Here is a 22,248-nt window from a genome sequence, read left to right as displayed (position 1 = left end):
TGTTACAGTTTCCACTACTGTTGCTGCACATATAAGTTTTTACTTGTAATCGAAGCATTTTAGATTACATTTACCACAATAATTCGTAGATCGATAGTTAGATCAGCTTTATTCGTATTCCCTTTTAGAATACATTTTCCTTTAGGATTTTTGCAGTCTGTACTTAGACCCTTGATTTAGATTAAGAATTCACAAAAATTACAAAAACTGACTTTTAGCAGAGGAAAAAAATAAATAAGGAAGATGAACTGTAGCTGTATTTCTTTCCCTCTCCTCAGGCAGACAAATACAATATATGTTGTGTGTACAGAATAGAGTAACATGGTGATGAACACTTGATGGATTTTAAATTAAAATTGCAATTTAAAACGATGCAATTATCAAACTGCAAAGGCTGCAGTTCGGGATTTACATTATGCAGCATGTCTGACCTGGGCTTTAAACTGTCGTTTCAGTGGAAATTTATTCCGTCTTCTTTCTGTGACAGTCACACTTTTGATGGCTGTTCATGTGGTAATGCTCCCTCGCATTTTAAAACTATAACACCATGAATATTGAATGAAAGCAGGACTATATATATATATATATAGTAAATCAAATTACAGTTGCAATATCTGCCAAAATAATCACAATTCATATAATTAAAATCAGCTCTACTATATAATAAATGATAAGATGGACAATTTGAAAGTATGTAGACATTTATCTGGTGGTAAATTGATAATTAGAGTATGCTATCAATCCCAAAGAGGAATGGCAGTTGTTGCAACTTAGTTGTCACATAGAACTAATAGGTAGAAGTAAAATACAGCCCAATAACATAAAGTAACTAAAACTAAATAAATTACAGACTAAAAGTAGGGATGTAATCATCAGTTCTAGTATATATATGTTGGTTGTATTCTGTAAAAGTAGAAGTACAAGTCAAGCAGATTTTGGATTGATGGTCAGACAAAACAAGACATCAACAGGTGTCACCTTGAGATTGTTAAATTAATTTTTTTTTTTTTTACTATTTTCTGACATTTTATAGACCAAAAAAATTAGATGTATTGAGAAAATAATAAGCAAATTAATTTACAATCAAAGCAATCATTAGTTGCAGCTCTAGATAGAAATAGCCACATTTCTCATATCTCATGGAAAAAAATATCCTTTATTATCAAAACCTGGATAAGCTTAAATCCAGGATACTAGTGTGCATTTACTTGATTGCAGAGAAGCTCCCTGTCTTACTATAGAGGAGACTCGTTATGCTAAGTGATTGCAGCTGGTAGTGATCTCCACCTGCACTGTTCCTTCTCACCACTGTGATGAAGGTGTTTAGCTGTTTGACCAGCAGTTTGTGGAGGGATTTTGAGACTTTTTCAGGATGACAAACCGTTTATGTGGCATGTTTATTTTCTCTACCAACTCCAGAAGCTACAGAGATGTTACCAGCAGTTGTTTTGTTATGTTTAATGCTACACAGCAGGCACCGGTGTGTAGTAACAGTGAGCTGCTTTGGTGACTCTGTCCACAGAGGGTCGCTGTATCTCCTCACATACCAGCAGATGAAGATGTGAGTCAGTCTGTTGGACAAACATCTGTAATTCCACTGGAAGGCCAAAGTCAGAGCAGTGAAAACGAGGATCAGAGGCAGCCCAGGATGAGCACAGATGGCCTGGAGCTTCCACAGTCAAGGACCCACTCTTTGCAGCTGGGTATGTACTAAAAATAAAACCATACATTTGCTTTATCATGTGCCTTTTTTGTCATAATGTTGATAGGTGATGCAGAGAAATGGGTGTTATTGAAATAATGTGCTTTTAACTTTAAGTTAATTCTTCATTTTACAGTATGTTTTTTGTGTATTTTTTGTCTCGTGTAAATATGAAAAAATTAATTTCAAGTTGAAAATCATCTACTTAATCCATACCAGATGCATTGGAATATTGCAGTCATACTTATTCTGGTAGCACAAATGTCTGTAATTTCTTATTTTCTGTGCAGCATTCATCATCATACTCTTTGAGAATGCTGAAAACGAGATTGAAGAATAGTTGTTTTTGTATCACAATAATGGGAAACTCTGCACTTACCTAAGATGCATTCCTGCCTTTGGTTCATGTAGATAATCGTCAATATGTTGTGTGTCAACAGACTTTCGGGACAGTAATTTGTCTCCAGCCCTTCACCTGCTGCCTGTAAACTCTGGATTGGAACATAACTTCACTGAATATTCTTTATTCCAACAAAGTGATACAGAATTTGCCCCTTTAAGGTAAGAAAAATCAGTTGAGCTTTATTGTTTGTTCTGACACATGTCCCCTGAAAGGTAGAAATTTCTGATTAAATGAATGATCATTATTTATTTACTTTATCAAGGGCATACCCTGACGTTTCTATGGCATCAGAGAGGTTTCCAGCCCCGGATCGTACCTCTGAGTTTGGTTCGTTGTCCCAGCATCCTCTAGCCGAGGAAACCCTCCTCTCTGATGAAGGAGCAAGCAGCAGCAGCTCTCTTTCTCAACACAGTTTATCACTTAGGGACCAAGACAGACAAGAGGAAACGGCTCATCCTCCATTGAATGTGACAGATAGCAGAAAGAAGGACCAAGAGGCACGAAATGACATTCTAGAAAAGACATTAGGAGAAGCAGCTGAAGATGAAACTTTCTTTCTGCGTAAAGATGTTCGTGCCCAGTATCTTCTGGAGCTCCTGCAGAAAGACGTCGACATGCCGAGCAGCAGTAGCAGCGCTGTTTCCTCTGCCTCTCAGACTTCTGTGAAGGAGGAGATCACTGACCAGAGGATGGTTACAAGAGAAGGTCCTCCTGGTGAAGCCTCTTTGCCCCAACAACCTGACAGAGTTTCAAACCTAAATCAGTCCCGAGCACCGTTATCTGAGCTCTCTAACATCACTACGGGTTCTCGCAGCACTCAGCCTGATGATAGCAGCGAAGCGTTGCACAGAGTGCTGCTGTCTGAAGTAGAGCGACGCAGCTGCCGTGAAACTGAATCCAATAACAAACAGCAAAAAACTCCTACACCACCTGCTCAGTCTCACCTCACACCATATCCTAAACAGAGGTCTGAAGGTCAGCAAAGTGCAGTTAGAGCGAATCAGGGTGGTGCGTTGTGGACTTTACCATTTTCAGCCGGTGTTGAACGGATTCACAGAGAGCAGAGCCTCTGGTCCTCTGGAAACCAAACAGGCATCGATGGTTCCTACCTGGGTTTTCTTCCACAGTCTCAGTCCACTCCAGGGGTTTTAAAATCTCCACCCAAATCCAGTGCCGCGCCTAGATTAGGGCAACTTTCAGCCATAGAATCCAGTAATGAACACTCTCGTCAGTCGAGCACGGGGATCTCTGCTGACGCCCGTCACACAAACACAACGAATCAGAGCCAAGAAGATGCTCCTTCTGCAAGAGTCCATTCCCTCCCAAGTCTCAGCTACGTCCAAAAAGTAGATGCTTGGAGGGCAAATCAGACTTCAGGCAAGACTTCACTGTTTGATAGCTTGGCACTGCAGGGATTTTCCGGCGTCTCTCCTAAAAAGAAAGCTTATGATGCCGTGTCTGACACGTTGAATCGCATTCTTAGTCAGCAGGTCGGGAGTTTACAGCAGCCTCTTCTTTCAGGTGCTGCCAGCCATAATGTCTTACAGAACTCCTCCACGGTTCCCTCCAGCTCTTCTTCTCCAAGAAGAGGGGAGGCAGTGGGCAGCGCTCCCAGTGAGAAGGATAACACCGGGCCTGCAGCACCGCCTTCCCCCTCACCGTTTGGCCGTTCGCAGTCCCACTCCTCCCTCAGCACGGTCGTCATGTCAGTCCACAAAGACCGGCAGACAGACGGGCCTCCAGAAAAAGACAAGAGTCAGAGTCAAGATGTTCCTCATCACCATCCAAACACCGCAGTTGAACCTTCACCTCTCATGAGCCTGGGTCGCTTCAGTGACGTGTCACTCGAACAAGATTTGACACTTTCAAGTTCCCCGGGCAGTTACAGTGAAGTGAAAGTAGGAACTTCCATTGGAGCATCGTCTGTTGTCAGCCTGGAGATTGATAACTACGCCCCCTACTGGACCTCAAAACTATCAACACCACCACCGAGACCTCGAGAGCTCAACATTGATGAACGAATACCAGTAAATGAAATACTGAAAATCTGATACATACAGCTTAGGATCTCTGTCAGATATTATGTATAGTATATATCCTGCAAGCTTTTGTGTAATTGTTATTGCAGTTTAAGCTTCAACGGAAATTTAGCACCTACTTTACTCCTTTAGTTGACAAAATACCATAAATGTGCTGACTTGATTGTCTCATACGTTCTGTTTTTGTTTGTTTTTAGCATTATCTCCATAACCTGGGCATAGATCAGTCTCCATCAACAATCTTAACCCCATTTGCACCCAGAGGACCAATCAGAGAGCCTGAATTCTCTCCCACTGATCTCCTAACAATTAAAGGATCTATTGGAACCCCAACCAAGAGCGCCCAACCTTCTGAGGGTACGTAACCTTAAAACTGGCCAGAACAGCAGAAAATATAACCAGTATATGTTTTAGCTTTGTGGTCCAAATACTTTCCATTTAGTCTTCTTTGTACATTGTTTAAGAATTTTAGTAATGATTAAAAATGCCTGAAACTTTTGTTTGTATGGTTCACATGTTTCATATGATTTTACTGTTCTTCACTGAAGTGTTTAGTGCACTATTTTCATCAGCTTTTTTAAATTGGTGAATGCATATTTGTTACCCATTAATAATGAAGGTGGTTTCAATGAAAGTTATTTATGTAGCACCTTTATCACATACAGAGTGCTTCACAGGCAGATGCAGTCAGAATTAAATTACCAATCAGCAACGGTACAGACAAGTTGGATGAAATGCTTTCGGGTTTATAGAATAATTTAAACTAATTGACTTAAACAGCCAAAAAAAGACACGAGATGAGCAAAATTATAGCATCTAAGAGATAAAATGTACAGTATAACGGGAAAGAAATTCATTAAAAAAAACAATTGAGTAAACGTGCAGAAAAGAAAATAACATTTATAAATTTTATGTTGTATTTTCAGGCAGCAGCCCCCATAAAGGAGAGTATTCCAGGTCCAGTGTTCTCTCAGTGGACTCCAGTATCTCCATACCGTTCAGCCTGGACAGTCTTGGTCCAGCTGTATCCGTCCCTGAGCACATCAGACAGCCTTCATCAGATGCAGAAGCTCCCCAGAGTGATCACAGGCTGACAGCTTTCTCTGAATCTGAGCAAGACTCCCATTCCTCCAGACAGCAGCAGGACAGTAATTTAACCAGCAGCCAGAAGATCAACCAGCCAGGACACGAGTTGGACTCTGACGTCTCTTTAGCTGGGGAAAGAAACTTGAAGCTGCAAACGAGACATAGTGTAGAACAAAACACAGAAGAATCATTTGTCAGCTCTAAGGCCCTCTCTGAGATCCGTAAACTGCTCTCTCATGCAGAGAACATGCTGTCCACTGGGTCTTCTGCAGCTTCTTCAGCCTCCCCTACAGCACCACGTCTTCTTTCAGATGAGGACATATTCCTGTCTCTGAGGAAGAAAACCAGCAAACTCCAGGAATCCTCAGTCTCGTCCTCATTTACTGCTGGAGACCACAGAACTGGTTCCCCAACACTGTGGGCCAGATCCTCATCCGACTCCATGCTGTCGTCAGAAAAACTGAGGCAAAGCTCCGTCGGTCGAGAGAGTTTAACGTCAACCTGGCAGCCTAATTATCCACACACACAAGCTGTTATCACTGCACCTGCTACGGTTACATACAAAACAACACAAGATGGCACCGTTAGTAGCGGTCCAGAGACGTCCCCTGTTCTCTCCAAATCAGCCCGAAGGACTGAACCTGAAGGCTGCAGCGCTGCTCCTCCTGACAAAGTCCCACCTCAGCCGGCGGTGAACAAACCTGCTGTCAGTACAACACAGCTCACCTCTACTCCAGCAGATACAGCAGAGGAAGAAGAAGAAGAAAGAACACCTGGAAGTCCTGTCCAGAGCAGCTCCTCCTCGCCCGTCCTGGAGGACGCTGATCAGGAAGTGATGAGTGATGGGAGCAGCGGGAGCTCACTGGCCGTCAGAGTGGCCAAGCTGCTGCAGAGTGAATCTCCAGCCACCGTGGTGTCGAGTACAACCAGCTTCACAGACCACGAGGAGAGCAGGGCCAGAGGTAGAAGGATTCGTATGCTGTCATGTTCAGATCTTTTCTCTAAATGAAACCTTTCTACACACATTACAGCAGGTTGCTGGTTGAACTGACCGCTTATTGAGTGCATAAGTTTTGTTTTTTTTAAACGCATCCATCCAAATGTCTAAACAGTGATTAATTTATAGGGCTCAGATTGTCACACTGCCACCTACTGTATAGTGTAGATAGTGAAAAAACAATTTAATCTTTTGAACCGCAATTAGTTTCTGGGCTTTTTTTCTTTACACTTTTCAAATTTGTACTTATTGTGGACTCATTTCTCACCGTAATTATAAGGTCCTGCACCTCCAAAGAAACAAAACAACCATGACTAGAAGTAGAGAGAACTAAAAATTGTGCTTTTTGACAGTATAAGAAGCTTATAAGAGAATTTAAGAATCCTAAAAAAATGAAATCTGAACTTCATTGATTTTACAAAAATTTAAGCAAACCTCAAATCAATATGTGCATTTTTCCAAATACCTATTGGTGTTAAAGCTGGGAATAAATTGTGACTCTACATGTTACAGGTGTTTTACTACGTACATTTTTAATCGGTTTTCATGTAAATCTGTGTAAACATCCTGCAGTTCAGCTGAATAGGTTTTGTCCCATGACTGTTGGTCATTAATGGCTTCTCGGTTGCACTGAGGAACGCAGACTTTTTCTTTTTCTTTACATAATCTGGTCTAAATGGTTTAATTTTAACCAATTCATAAATGAGATGTGTCAAATTATGTGATTTTTTTTTCATAAATATCCTCATTGTAAGTAGTTATATTTGGATAATTCTCCTGACTGAACTGCGAACATTAGTTCAAGAACCGTCTGAAAATTGAAAATGTACAGATTCTTTCAGTTTTTCAAGTTGTTAAATGGTGTAATTTTTGTTTGTTTTTTTGTAAGATATGCCTTTCAAACCTGGAGTTTATAAGTTTCAAGCCATCTGCTAACACACTGCAGCACTTGCTCTGTATCTGCACCTTAAACCTGAATTTATACAAAGTGAGTGTTAAATTCAAAGTGATACTTTACCCTCAATATAACTTTAAATGCAACAGTATTCTAATATGGGCATAAAAAATGATTCTGCAAATATATTTAGAGAAGTTAAGCTTATATTCATGATGTGGCAATTCAGTTGTTTAGACCACAACATTTTCTCACCACAGCTTCTGTCTTAAACCTCATACACAACAATCCAGCTAGCATTTTTTGCTTGCTCACTGAGTGGTTCTGTAATGTTTATCAGTAGTTTCAGACACGAGCATCTCTACATCAGATTCTAAACTTGTTTTGCTGTTGCAGAGTGGATTAGGTTGAAGATATCTGGACAGACGTGTGAATCTCTGGAGCTGCACCAAGAAGACAGAATGCGGATTGAAGAGATCAAGAGGGAACTTCTGTTGAAAAACCCTCTGAAGGTAAACCTCTAATGAAAATCTCTTTATTATAACACTTTACAGAACACAACACTCTAATAGTAAAAGCTTTATCTGTATATATTTGTCATTTTAATGTCTGCTTCCCATATGTGGACAGTGCAGATCTCATGCTGAAGGTAACTGTTGTGTTTCAGGCATGGTGTGTCAGCAGATGCATTTTACTTGTTTTGAAGAGAGAAAAAAGTAATTCTGAGTGCAGTTTTGCAGTGCAAAAAAAAAAAAGAATCTTTGTAGCTCATGAATGAACACAAAGAGGTCTTCTGCTCGACCGTTAGTGATTTGTATCGAACTTTTATTTGAATTTTTACATGTAAAAGTTCGCATTGATATACCAATATACTCATAAGTTTGCATACCCTGGCCAAATTTGTGAAATATTGTCCTTTATTTTTTAGCAAATATGTTTGTTAATGCAAACATTTTTCTTTCATTTAGGGCTGGTGTTCAGACAAAGCTATTTATTGTCATGTGATTGTATTTCAGTGTTTCCCCTCCTATATGACCGACGAGGCGGGCCGCCTCACTGGTCCACGCCCAAAAAAACAAAAAACGGAAAGCACCAAGCCACCGGAGCTGTTATTTTTAACTTTGCGGGTCCGCCGGCTGCTCTCCCCCGGTCTCCCCCGCTGGCTGGTCGGCTAACACCTGCCGCCGCTCGTCTGCCCGGGACAAACCGCGCACCCCGCACCCGTGCCCCCCCGCCCCCCTGTTGGCCCTTGCATACACCCCACCGCCTCACAGCCATTTCAACCCAGGGGAAACACTGTATTTGCTCTGATCATTCATGTTTTCATTAAAGAATGGAGCACATTTTACAAATTCTGCCAGGGTATGTAAACTTATGAGCACAACTGTAGCTTTGGCAGGTTCTCACACTGCATTTTGAGACTATGTTTGGATGATAATATTTCAAGAACTATTCAAGATAAAATCCTGACATTTTCAGTTATTTCTCATCAAGAGTCGAATTTAATTTGATTAGGCTATCTGGAAATGCTAGTTTTTGTGGTGAAGTTATGAGAGTTCAGAGGATAGAACTTTCTTTACATTTTTAAGTATTTATATTAAAAAATGTTTTATGTTTTGTGTCTCAGAAAGTATTTGACATATCAAAGCTGAAACTTTCACTAAAATCTTTAGAAATATCCATATTTTATGCTTCTAAAAATGTCAGACGAATCAGAAATGATCGAGCAAAACTTTTTTTTCTGAAAATGAGATGATTTTAGATGAAATCCCGTTGGATATCAGTTTAACACTGACTTGTTTTTTGCTTCCCTCAGAGCCAGGGCAGCACAGATACAGACAGCAGCTCGGCCTTCAGCTTTAGAATCCAGGATTTGCCTGATTCCCCTCCGTCTGCTGAGACGTTGGCTGCACCCAGTGAAGTTAAAAAGCCACCAACCGAACCGCTGCAGGACCTCGGTACCAACCCTCCTGACTCCAACGCGCAGCAACTAAACCCTCCTCGCCCGGATCTGGAGGCTAAAATTTGTGAGATTGCCACCAGAGAAGGAGTGACCCTCCCTATTAAAAACCGACGGGGCCTCACATCCATCACCATCGCCACCTGCAGGCGCTCTACCTCCCCATCGCCCTCCACCTCCCCTGCACCTCCCCTCAGCCCAGAACCTGAGCCGCTCCACCTCACAGAGCTCCACACAGAAGCAGCCAGCAGCCAGATTCCCCCACATCTGGATGCAGAACTCCCACAACTGCATGAACCACATGCTAGTTTACACACCAGAAATGAAACTTCTCAGTCTGCACCAGGGAGTCAGAAGAGGCAGGACACCGTGGGAGGACAATTTGAGGAGTCTCCTTCAGCTTCACAGCATTCAGATGACAAGTTATCTGGTGTAGATGATGGAGCACACCAGGCTACAGGGTCATCTGATGTTAAATCTCCTACCAGGACACAGAGTCACATCTCACATGTCCATCTCACTTTATCCCCAAAGCGACCGATCACGCCTCCACCACCGCTGTCCACCCCGGTGCTGCTTCAGGGCCGCCACGCAAAGAATTTGTCTCCCTCAGACACTCTCCGTCTGCTGCCGTCAGCCCAGACGAAGGCGTCGGTCTGTCCAGTCCGCCTGAGTGGTTCGACTTCAGAGAAGCAGCGAGATATCAGTCCCCTGAAAGATCCGACACCTCCACCCTGTTCAGATCTGCTGTGCCTGAAGAACGAACGGCCTCCACGTCCACACCGTCCTTCACAACACGTCACAGATCTGGGATATCACCGAGGTCCTCCACCACCAAAGCACCAGGTAGGATTTTAGGAACTGCACTTACATTAATAAAACAATATGAGTGAAGAGTGATAGTGTAGTTTAACCCCCTGCTCTTGTCACATTTTCACTCACTGTGGGCTCATTTTTCACTGCAATGTAAAACCCTGGACCTCCATGGAAACGGCACAACCATGGCTAGAAGGAGAGAGAACTTGTGTATTTGAAGAGTTCATCTGCAAAAACAGATAACTCAGTTTTTATACATCTTCAGAAAGCTTATTTTTTTATTCTTTACTTGAGATATTTAATTTTTTCTCTATTTTGTCATGTATTTTCGACTGAGTCATATCCACTCAACTTCACTTTGATTGATATCATCTCAAGTAAACAATAAATAAAAGTTTTCTGAAAATTTATAAAAATGGTGTTATGTTTTTGCAAATAAACTCTTCATTCCTTTTGTGTCGCATCACGAAATGATAGTGCCTTAAATCATGAACAAGAAAAAATTTATAATTAATTTCAATTATAAAAATTGGGGGGGGGGATGCCTGCAAAAAAGTGTCTCATCACTTTAAACATATTTTACAACTTCTGTTTTTAATTACTTTCAATACTTGTCTTCTCTTTGGTAAACAGCCTGCAGTTCAGCCAAACAGTCCTTGACATTTTTTTTGTCATGTGACTGTTGACTGTAGCTGAGTCAGTAATAGTTTTTAGCTGCACCTAGGAGAGCAGACACTTTCTTTTTTGTTAAACTTTTACATGAAATATGGAGAAAATGATGATGAAACGGCACAATTTTAAACTAGCATTTGGTTAATTTTTGAGATGGAATTACACTTCACTCATGCTTACTTCAACAACAACTGGCAAATTTAGTTTCTGGTTATTAAATTGTGCAAATTATTTATTTTCTTCTGAGGAATGAAAATATCAACATGATTCGATTTTAAATATGTGCATCAGTGACAGAGGATTTCATGTGTTCTTACTCTTTCAGTGCCGGTCCTGCTGCCTTACAAACCTCACGGCAGCGAGGATTTCTTCTACGTCCCTCGGACTGAAGCTTATGTCTCGTCTACAGAAACCTCAGACACCACCATGGAGAGTTCCCACACAGGTACGTCTGTCTTTTTATTTACTGGTGTGCCGGAGAGTCATTAAAGAAGTAAAAATCCTGAGTTGGGTTTCTGCTGCAGAGGCATTTTGCTTCCCTTCCTCTCACACAAGTCTTGGATCTGATTTTTTTTTGAGTAATTTTTGTTATTTTGCTTTTTGAAATCAAACATTTAAATGTAAAACAGCAACACAAAGAAACAAAAAGAAATAAACATCATATAGAACTGAGAAATGGAGGGAGAAACAAAGAAATTTAAGTGTAAAATTTATATGTAGCATGATAAAAACATCATTGATTTTAAGTGAGTCTGGTTCAAATGAATGTTTTTTATATAATCAAAGAAGGCTGCTCTATTTTCATTCATTTTGACAGAAGGTCTTCTAATTTCCATTTTAATGTCACAATTTTTAGGCTACAAGTCGCGTAGCTTCCACAACAGATCTTGCATGTTGATTTTTTTTTTTTTTTTGTGTGTGTGTTTTTTTATTTTGTCTGACTTTTCCAGGTGGCATCAGTAAACATGAACACAATAAAGGCTGTGAATGTGCATTACCTTATAGAAACCTATGACTTTTCTGTGAACAGAACTGGTTAAAAATGTACATATATTTTATTATATTTACCGTAATTTTCAGACTATAAGTGGCACCTGAGTATAAGTCACAGGACCAGCCAAACTATGAAAAAAAAAAAAAAAAGTGACTTATAATCTGTAAAATACGGTAATTCTTGTCCTCTCTGCTTTGGTTATTTTCCAAAACCTCGTTGGATGGCCACCAAGATTCATCTATACAGGAAAAACTGAAAATTTGTGTAAAAATGATCTTGGAAAATAACTGTATCCATCTTTAATCAACCTTTTAAAAACTGGCTAAACTCAGTTAGCATAAGTCGTCAAAATTCCATAAATTCTAATTAAGGAATTGAGAGTCCAGGGAATTAAAATGTCAGTTGAATGTGTAATGAATGTGGAGGCTCTGCTGCTGTTTGGGCAGCAGCTGCTCCTTTGTAACGTACACCAGGCATCCATTAATTATTCATGTTCAGGGGCCAGTGAAACAAAGGCAGAGAGACGGAGGCACTCAGTGAACATCTTCTGTTCATTACTGACCAGAAATGTTTTAGTGTCTGTTCCAGCAGCGTTATTTTCTGTTATTTCAGACGTGTGGACAGTCGTGCTTTAATACCAGCCGTCATGAGGTAACAGAACATTTCTGAATGTCCACCAGGCTCCGACGACGCCGTGCCTCCTCGCTTCAGCAGCGACGTCCTCGGACACCAGGACCCGGGTTTAGACCGAGGGGTCACCATCAGACACTCAGAGGGAATCTACAGCAAGAGGCAGAAGACTGCTGGCTTTAAAATGCAAGAACCTGCACACACAGGTGAGATAAACAAACACAGCCTCTTTATTTACTCCAGCTATGAAAAGAAACAAGAGATATGAAGCTGTTTTATGTTAGCGCTTGTCACCTCTCTGAAATATTAATAGTTTAATTAATTAATGTAAACATTTGTCACTTCAGTTAAGAAAATAAAACCCTTGAAGAGGAAAGAAACACAGTGAAGAAGACAATTTTATCATTGAAATGAGTTGTTTTGTATTTGATGTATCCAGAAAAACTGAATTTTGTTTAAAGGTAACATCACTAATGGTAATTATTAAATATTTATTGTGGGCAGTCTACGGCACACCTGTGAGGTGGGATGGATTATCTCAGTAAAGGAGAAGGACTCACTGTCACAGATTTAGACAGATTTGTGAACAGTATTGGAGAGAAATGCTGATATTGTGTATGTGGAAAAAGTTTGAGATCTTTGAGTTCATCTCATAAAAAATGGGAGCAAAAACAAAAGTGTTGTTTCTATTTTTGTTGAGTGTAGTTTGTACAGTGACTCTGAGTTGGGAATGAGTTGTTCTTGGCTAATTTAAATGGGAAGAAACTTTGTCTGTCTGGTTTTCTGTAAGTTTCTTCAGTATACAGCTACAGACATTAAATAACATGGTGTCTGTATGGCATGCATCCTGTTCTGTCTCTCTCTTAACAGATTCCTCCACATCAGCAGATAGAGGTTCACCACCAAGCGTGAAACTAACTCCAAACACCTCTCAGGTTTCATCTGCCTTCAACAGAGTGCCTTTATCGAGCACCCAAGAAGCCTTTAAGAGAGACCAGGGGACCAGTCCCATCCGGTTCCTCCAGTACGATCAACCAGAACCCGGCTGGGACAGATTTCAGACGGTTCATGTGGAAAGAATCTATGACAGGGGAAGCAGCCAGGTGGTCCAGACGTCAGTGACTCAGACCAGAGAGGAGCGAGACCACCAGCAGAGCAGCAGCTCTCTGGACCAGCTGTGGCAGAAGTTCTGTCATCAGTGGACCTCAGAGGAGTCACGTCCAACCAGAGACTCTGAGGCTTCTCTGCTGGAGCGTCTGGAGCGTCTGTCTCGCCTTATTCATGGCACTAGAGCCGCTAATGTGTCCAAAATGCAAGAGGAGGACGACGTTCATCCAGAGCAGAAGTTAGGAAGGAGAGGAGAGGAGGTGACACGGAGGAGGAAGGAAAGAAAGGAGGAGGTTAAGAGGAGCAGAAAAACTGAAACTCGCATCGAACTGAGGCTTCAGGAAGGAGAAAGCTCACATCCTGTAGAGAACGACAGCAGAACCTCCTCCTCCTCCAGCTCCTGCCTCAGCCAACATCTCTCAGAGACTCTGTCCACCGTTTCTGGATCCATGTCCTCCGTGGATACGACCCGGCTGATCCGAGTCTTCGGCGCCGACAGAGTCCAGCTCCTGAAAAGCAGCTCCAGCCTCAGCAGACTGTACCGGACCATCGACAAGCAGAGAGAACAGAGAGGAAGAACCTCAGAACATCCTCACAGCATCAGACCAGCAGACACTACGGATGAGTCAGTAAGTACATCTGGAGGTTAAATTAATTTTGTTTGGTAGAGAATATTCATTTATCTCCGTGGAACCTCCACATGAGAAATGGTTTTCATACGATTAATAAAATGCTGCTAGACTGTGTTAAACGACTCATTTCTCAACTATTATGCAGTTGTAAGATTTAATTTTGACATTTCTCCATTTTAATATTTAAAGTAAAGTTTCTGGACAAAAAAAAACATTTCCATAACAAATCTTGCATAATGACCTTTTTATGTGTTTTTAAGGAATTAATTTCTCCATTTTAATGTTTAAAGTTTTCAGACAATAAGTAAAAACATTTGCAGAACAAATGTTTTATAATGATTTTTATATATATGAATGTATTTTAGGATTTCATCTGACAACAATAAGTGTAAAAAGTTTTACCAGACTTGGCTTTAAAATGTAACAGTTGAACTTAAAATGTGTAACATGGTGGCAGCATCGTTAGCTCTGAATCTGAGTGTCAGACATCCTTATGGAAGAAGAGCTGGTGAATTTAGCCGGGTTTCTTGACTGACGAGAATATTAATTCAAAGGAACATGAAGGTCATTAGAAGTCTTTGTATTTTATGTGTGAACATGTTTGTCTCAGAATTAGTTTTCATTCGTGGAGTTAAAAGTTACAGCTTTGTGTTTGTGTGTCTGCAAATGAGCTTCTGGCTAACTCTAGCGTGATTACTTTGAATTGTGCAGTGTTCCTACAAAAAGTACACAATAATATAAATATAATTGAAGTGAAATCGGGCATTAGCGGTGTTAGGTTACTGCTTAAACATGTAAACTGATAATTCTAGGTATTAAACCCTTTCTAATCTGTTGATGTGGCTCTTTGTCTTCAGGTTGCTGCTGATTCTTCTCCCACCGTCCCGTCACACCGCGGTCCGTCCAGGACTCTGACAGCTAAGAAAGCCGTCAAACTGGTCAACAAAGGCGTCCAGGCAGGTCAGAGGAGCAAAACGTGTCGCTCAGACTAATGAGTGTTTGTTGAAGTTCGGATTTTCTAGTTTTAGGTTCTTTTTGGTAACAATTTATAGCAACAATGTTTAGCATCTTTGACTTTAAATGTCTGTGAAAATGTTGCATCTCTTGACATTTTCTGCTTTGTTTTTTTTCCTCCATTTGCTTCATTTTGTAGCTTGCCTTGATTAGACTAGTTTTGGTTTTACTCAGATTTTACTTGCAGAAATGTCTTCAACAAATCTCTATTTTTTTCTAAACAAATTTGAAACCGTAACTTTTTGTTGGCAGTAAACAGAATTTATCCCTGTTCTGGAGCTACTGGTCTGTCTGGAAGATGAATGAAGCAAATCATTTATTCCTTAACAACACTGTGCTCCAAAAACGACGTTCCTGTACAACTGAACTTCGTCCTCGTTTAGGCTTTGAAAGAAACACATTTTCTTCCCCAAACATCAGACGTATTAGAAAAGACTTCCAGTTTGAAAGAACCACAAAGTCTATTACGTGTGAGACCCTTTTTGTTGGACCTAAATGTCTGTTTTATTTGTTTCCGTTTGGTTTTCTTCACTGTTTAAGGTTTATGCACCAAAACTACGTTGTTAGGTTTAAGAAAAAATCATATTTGGGGTAAAATATGTTTGAAGATTCTTCTCTGTTGATAAATTACAACTTATCTAAGATGGGACTAAAAGACTGATAAGAAACAGCAATTAAGGAACAGATGAATGAGAACGCTGACAAGAAATGATGAATTTGTGATGCATCAGTTTTATAAGGATGTAATTTTTGGAGACAGACCTGAAGGCAACACCACCATCGATGCAGACGTGATGGAGTTAGAATAAAATCTGATGTTCACTGTGAAGTTGAAACAAATATGTTAAAGTGTTCTGTTTTGTTCTCAGGTCACCTGGAGATCGTTGGTAACGGGACTCGACGACACACCAGAGATGTTGGAACCACATTCCCTTCTCCAGGAGATACCAGAGCTTTCAGTCAGATCTCATCTTCTTCATCCAGTGGAGGAAGAGGAAGAGGAGGGCAGAGGAGCCCCTCTAAGCCTCAAAGTGTCCAAAAGCAGAGGAAGAGCAAGAAGAGTCCAACAAAGCTTTACCCTGCAGGTAGGACTTGTTTCTTTAACTTTTTTTTCATGTTTTGTTAAAGTTTGATGCCTCTTGTGTTTTTATTTTTTAATTGTCCAGCTGTCAGAACAAAACCAACCCTTTTATTATTTTTTGTTGTAAATGTCTTTTGTCTCCTGCAGGTGTTTCGTGGTTCATCTCAGCTGACAGCCTGAAGTCTGACTGGAGGAAGGAGAACCAGCCGGAGGAGGAATCGTCGTCCTGGAGGCCGAGCACCTCCTGGTTTGAACCGTACAGCAGAATCCCTCCATGGAGAGAACCGCTCAGACAGAGACAAGTCCAGGAGGACGGAAACAAACGGCAAAGTTCTGCACATCATCCTGATCCTGGAACCAAAACTGGACTGACACGAGCTTCTCTCCAGGTTAGTTTAGTTTAACACAAAACAATAAAGCAGAAAAAGATAAAATCATGAAATATAGAACAGATTTTAGGCCTTCTTTGGTCTTTTTCTGACTTCTAATTTGAACATTTTGGGTGTCAACGACGTCGAGATTACAGTCGAATGTGGAGAACCTGAACATTCCCCTTTTGTCCTGCAGGAGGCTCTGCAGATGCGTCATCCGGAGTTTATCTCTCGGTCCAGGCAGCGGATGAAGCGTTTGGCTCTGCAGGTTCAGGAGAGGAAGCTTCAGGCCGTTTTCAGCAGAGAGAGAGACGAACTGTTCGACCAACCAGGAGGACCGATGAGACTACCGAAGCCTGCAGGTACCAAACACAACCTCAGCCGGATGATGCTCCGTTCACCCAGTCAGAGTGCCACACGTGGATTTTAAAGCCTTTATCTTAGCTGGAGCCACTTGTTTAGTGATTTTATTTTCTGTTCTCTTTAAAGGAACTGCTCTGCTCAAGAGGGCCGTTCCCAGGAAGGAGATGATCCAGAGGTCCAAACAGTGAGTATTTGTCATTTTTTTCCCTGTTTCTCTTTAGATATTTTACTCCAAGAATAATGTGAGCTACTCGTTTTTTTTCTATTCGACATAACCTCAGAAGATGTGGCACATTGAATCTCAAATTATCAGATTTTTTTAGAACAGTTTCTGCTCAGTCATCTCTGATTTACCCGAAAATTTTCAGTGGTAAAGTACGGATATTTGTAAAGATACTCATGAAACTTTAGCTTGATGTATCAAATACCTTTTTAAAAAAATGCTCGTTGACCCACTTTTAACATGTTTTTCATACACAGAAAATTGTTTGAACATCGTCGTCTCTGGAACTATTAAGGATAAAAACCCGAAATTTTCACTAACTGATCAACATGTTATTGATTCTGAATCTAATGTGGAAACAAATTAAAGAAAGTTGTATAAAGCCCCACCTTTGAGCACACATTGACAAAAAAACACCGAGCCACGTCACAATAATACAAAACTAAACACACACAATACTTTTAATATGAAATAGTTTCACAAACATGGAAGAAGTTATTTTTGTAGAACTTTGAGAACCCATTGATCGGGTATGAATGGCTGTAGCACAAAAACACAAATAGATCGTCTGGTCCAACAGAGTTTCAAAATATAATCCCCAAGAAAATAGTTTAAATTCTTTATTACCATTAGAAGTCGTTACCAAGGTTCACAATAAACAGAACTAGTATTTTAAAACCTAACACTGATGCTTCAGTTTGTCACCATGAAATCAGCTGATCTATTTAAACCATGTAGCATCAGAGGGACTTGTTTTGACTTACACTGTTGTCAGAATCCAGTTCTTGCTTCTTCTTTTGTACTTTGACTATAACAACTCTGGTTTTCTCTCTGCCATCTTCAGGATCTATGAGAGTCTGCCAGAGGTCCAAATGAGGAAAGAAGAGGAGCGAAGGAAAGCAGAATATCGATCTTACCGACTGAACGCTCAGCTCTACAACAAGGTAGGACAAAAATGAACCGCTTCCCTCCTTCACATGCGTCTGTAGTTACTGGACTCTAAATTAAACTAGTTTTAGATCAAAGCAGCTCACAGACGCATCATTATTTGTCTTTCAGAGAATCACAAACCGTGTCCTGGGCAGAAGATCAGCTTGGCAGTGATCAAACAGAGGGATTAACATTTTTAAACAATTTTAATACAAAACTACCTATTTTAAATGTTGAAAAGTAGAATTCTGATGTTTTATACTCGTCTGGACAGCTTGAAAATGTGTCTGAATGTCAAAATAAAACTCCTCCAAATCGACACGTTTGAAAGACATTTAATCCACATTTAGTTTGAAAGCAGAGACTGTAGACAAAGAAAATCTGGCTTTAAAGTCTTTATTGATCAGTTATTGGTTGTGCAAGAGCAGGAAGCCACACGAGGAAAATGTAAGACGAGTTAGACGAGCTGCAGATTCAGTACCAGGAGCACAGATAAATACATAAATGTCTGCATTTTCCCTCTTAAACTACAGCAGTGTAGATGCACTATGCCCATTAAATTAAACAAAACTTCAAGTTATGACAGCGCTGTGTAAACATAGAATTAATAAATAAAACGGGTAGCACGGATTAATCAACTAAAGGCCTTAAAAACAAAATCAACCATGGCAAATGTGGTGAAACAAAGATTCTTTGGCAAAGATGTAGTTTTGCTTCCAACGTTTGTTCCAAACAAATCAGAAATAAGGCAGGCGACTGATCTTTACCACGAAGGTCTCAGCAGGTTTAAGGCTCAAAGTTTAAACCTACAGCAACAACTTAAACCACGAGTGTCATAAATACTAAATAACTTAATGCTCCGTCTGACTAAAGTGCAGTCAGGCTGTTTTAAATAAACATAAATCTGCAAAGATCCACATTTTTACACCGTAAATCCATGAAGGTTAATCAGCTTTTCTTGTTCTGTGCAGCCCACAAAGGTTAAATGAAATAAATACTGAAATCCTCAGTTTGTTTGCAACTTTACTGCTGCAGCAATAAAGTTAAACCCAAGTGAAGATAATGTGCAAAAAAGTCTCCGATCAAACCACAGTAAACCGTCCACCGCTTTAAAATGGACATTTAAAAGTATCAATAATCCTCCTTTCCCTTTAGACAGTTATAAAAATGGAGCACGCCACAGTGATACCTGATAGAAATTTACAACATGTGATTCTTCATGTCCTGCTCAGCATTTAACAGAGAAACATGAAGCAAAAAAGTTTTGGCCTCAAACGCTCCACACCAGGGCCACGGATAAATACGACACACTAAGGACTGTGGTGAGTCTGGGCGGCATGCAGCAGTGATGGTGCACGAACCTGCAACTTTTTCTGGCCGTAAAACGACAATTTAGATGTTAAAGTTACAAAGATAATCTCTCCATCCAGTCTATGGTTGGCAGTCTGCAGGATTTTAGTCAAAAATCATGTCTCCAACTAAAAGCACAAACATTTAAATCTGATTAAACTGCTTACCAGGTTTCATTTTATGGATCTCATGAGGCCAAAACATCTAAATAATTCTGCTCGAGTTTTAGTTGGAAGAACCTGGGTAAGATCGCTGCTTCCTAATGTAACCAAAAAGTCTGACATCTGCAAAAAAACAACTTTTTTTTTCTGGCCATAAAACTAAAATTATAGACATTTAAATTACAAGGATAAGTTCTTCATCCAGTCTGTGGTTTACAGTTGGCAGGATTTTAGTCAAAATAAACCTAAATGCTTTAATAACTAGCAATACATTTCATCATCCGTGATTAATATCTCCAATTTTCTCAATCCTGCTGATAAAAGTAAACATTTAAATTGAACTTTCCATTTATAATTAATCTGACTGTACATCTAAGAACCAGACAGACATTTTGATATCTGTAAAGAGAAGCTAAAACGAGAGCAGGATTGTTGGTCCTGATCAAAATATTTGCCCTGAATTGTCTGTCGGTTAATTTACAGCTCTAATTGTAGATCGAGACCAAGATAACGAAGGGTCAAAACAGGCACAGAAAAAGTGCTAGAGGTCCAAAGACTGTTCAGCGACTGGCCTTTAACCATCGTTTCAACGTCTTGTAATACCTCGCGGTTTGGCCCTGGAGTGGAGACGAAGCTGACGATGAGGGTGTTGTAGTGCGGCAGGCAGGAACCACCGGGCGGGTGGGGTTTAGGTTCGCAGCAGACTGTGGACTCTCTGCAGCTCCGACTGCGACAGGACGAGACGATGGATCTGCTCCTGACCGCGAGCACACGGAACCATGACCCGACCCACCAGAACGGTGTCGCCCTGCTTCTCCTCCTTCGCCTGAACACACAAACGTGGAGCGTTGGAGACGATCTGGTGTGGCAAGTGACTTTACAGCAAGAACTTTCTGATTTGGATCCCCTAAAATGTTTGTTTTTAAAGAATTTAATTCAATCTGATGCCAAAAAAGTCCTTGCTAAAAGGCACAAAAAATGTACTGAATCACAGTTTGAATGAACGCTCCTGTTGTCTTCACTTATTATGGGCAGAAAAATCCAACAATTCCTTAAAAAAAAAAAAAAGCTCCCTCAAATTTGGCAAAAAAGTTCTTGTGAATGTTTCCAAAAATGTCTAAAGTGACTAAATATATATCAGTAAATCTTCTATTATTTTCTGCAAGAACATTCACACAAAAAATCGACCAAAATCGAGCAAATTTTGTTAGATGATTTTTTTGTGTGAATGTTCTTAAATGTTTTTAGCATTTCTTTTTTTCCACTAAAAAATGTCTTTTTTTTTTCCCCCCCACATTTTCAAGCTCTAAAACAGATCGATTTTGACCCGCAGGACGACACGAGAGTTAAACTGTGCAGGTTTAATAATTCAGCTACATTTTCTGTAGGGAAAAATCTGCATGAGATTGTTTTGATGCCTTAGCTAATCTGTGCAATGTGAATACATGACGATGGAAATTTGATCTGGAACTCAGAGTTTTTATGTAACTCTAATGAAGTGCTGACTATTAACCGAGTGTCTGCAGCTTCTCTCACCTTCACAAACGAGGTCGAAGGAAACGTTGCGAAATCAGACGAGACTCGAGCTCCAGGCTGCTGGTTGACGACGTGTTCGGCGACCTCGTCCTGAAGGAAGAAGGTGGAATTTACTGAGAGGTGAGGACTTAATTTTGTAGATTTTTGGTTTACTCTGAGTGTTTTTTTATTTACAGCAAGCAGTGGTTAAAGTGTTTTCGTACCTTCAGTCTGTCCAGAGTGTCACTCAGGGACTGCAGTCTGGCCGTCTGTTCCAGGAGCTGAGCACCAGGTGTCACTGCAGGACAGAAACACGTTTTATCTGTGTTCTGTGAGCGCCGATTTAAAAGAACAGTTTAATCATAAACTGTATATAAAGACGGACGTAGCATCTGGCTCCAAAAATGAAGCCCGCCCGGAAGTGTCAAAAACTTGCAATATCACGCCGTCCGCTAGGGTTGGCTCCAAAAAGCTTTTTCTCCATAGACCCCAATTCATTTTTGGAAAAATAAAATTTGATAGACTGATTTTCTACAGCTCAGGATTTTTTCCTGTTAGTTTTCATGGTCAAAATGAGAGATTAGGCGGCCGATCTTAAAATAAATCGATACTGAATTTTGAATAAATCGTTAAAGTTGGCGGAGCCAGGGGGCGTGGCTATACTTGATAGACAGTCTTGTCTGGAATGATTGACAGATCCTTTAGGGCAGAGAAGCCTCTGCAGTAAAATGTGGGCGGGATAAGAGAGGCTTCAGCTCTCAGTCTGGCCCGCCCATAGACTGGTCCTGCCCCTAGTTGCTCTCCGGTCCAGCCTGTTTGACGCTTTCTGCCATAGACATAATAAAGAGTAGATGCCGTTTGGGGTGCTGCGCAGCCAGAAATGCGGCCGCCATCTTGGACCGGTCACCCGCTCCACTCAGCGCTGTTTGACAGCCCATTTAATCCATCTTAACTCTGAATATTAAACTGATTTTCACGCGTTTTTTATTTTTATTTTTTGTTGCAAACGTCATACATGTAGCTATGATACAGGACAAATGGTTCGGCGTATTTTAATATTCATAGCGGGAATAATAGATCATAATAATAACAGGTAATAGAATACTCTGATATTAAGCTCGACTGTAGACAGGTATTTTGCAAACACTGTAAACACACACACACTAATATATGTTAGAGAAGCAGATAATGGCAGTAAAGTCAATTATTTTAATAATTTGAAGAGACAATATATGATTACACTATATATGAACAAAATACTGACTCTGATCTAGACTTTAGTGAGAAAGTTAAAGTAAAATATTTTG

General features: G+C 40.4%; 1 protein-coding gene across 7 annotated transcripts in view; it reads right to left on the bottom strand.

The window, feature by feature from the left end:
• Positions 1–18,295: 18,295 nt before the first annotated feature.
• The window catches only part of dctn1b (dynactin 1b), a 70,271-nt gene continuing 66,318 nt past the window's right edge, over positions 18,296–22,248 (bottom strand). For all 7 annotated transcript variants that reach the window (XM_022216846.2, XM_022216820.2, XM_022216827.2 and 4 more), the window contains 3 exons: positions 21,166–21,239; positions 20,963–21,052; positions 18,296–20,252 (listed from right to left, as the gene is read on the bottom strand). In XM_022216846.2, coding sequence (XP_022072538.2) covers positions 20,115–20,252; positions 20,963–21,052; positions 21,166–21,239 — 302 coding nt within the window. In that variant the 3' untranslated portion in view covers positions 18,296–20,114. The remainder of the gene's footprint in view (positions 20,253–20,962; positions 21,053–21,165; positions 21,240–22,248) is intronic.

This window comes from Acanthochromis polyacanthus, chromosome 1 (assembly GCF_021347895.1).
Source record: "Acanthochromis polyacanthus isolate Apoly-LR-REF ecotype Palm Island chromosome 1, KAUST_Apoly_ChrSc, whole genome shotgun sequence".
Classification (NCBI taxonomy): Eukaryota; Metazoa; Chordata; class Actinopteri; family Pomacentridae; genus Acanthochromis; species Acanthochromis polyacanthus.
The sequence above is the reverse complement of the archived record's forward strand: the minus strand, read 5'-3'. Positions and strand labels throughout refer to the sequence as shown.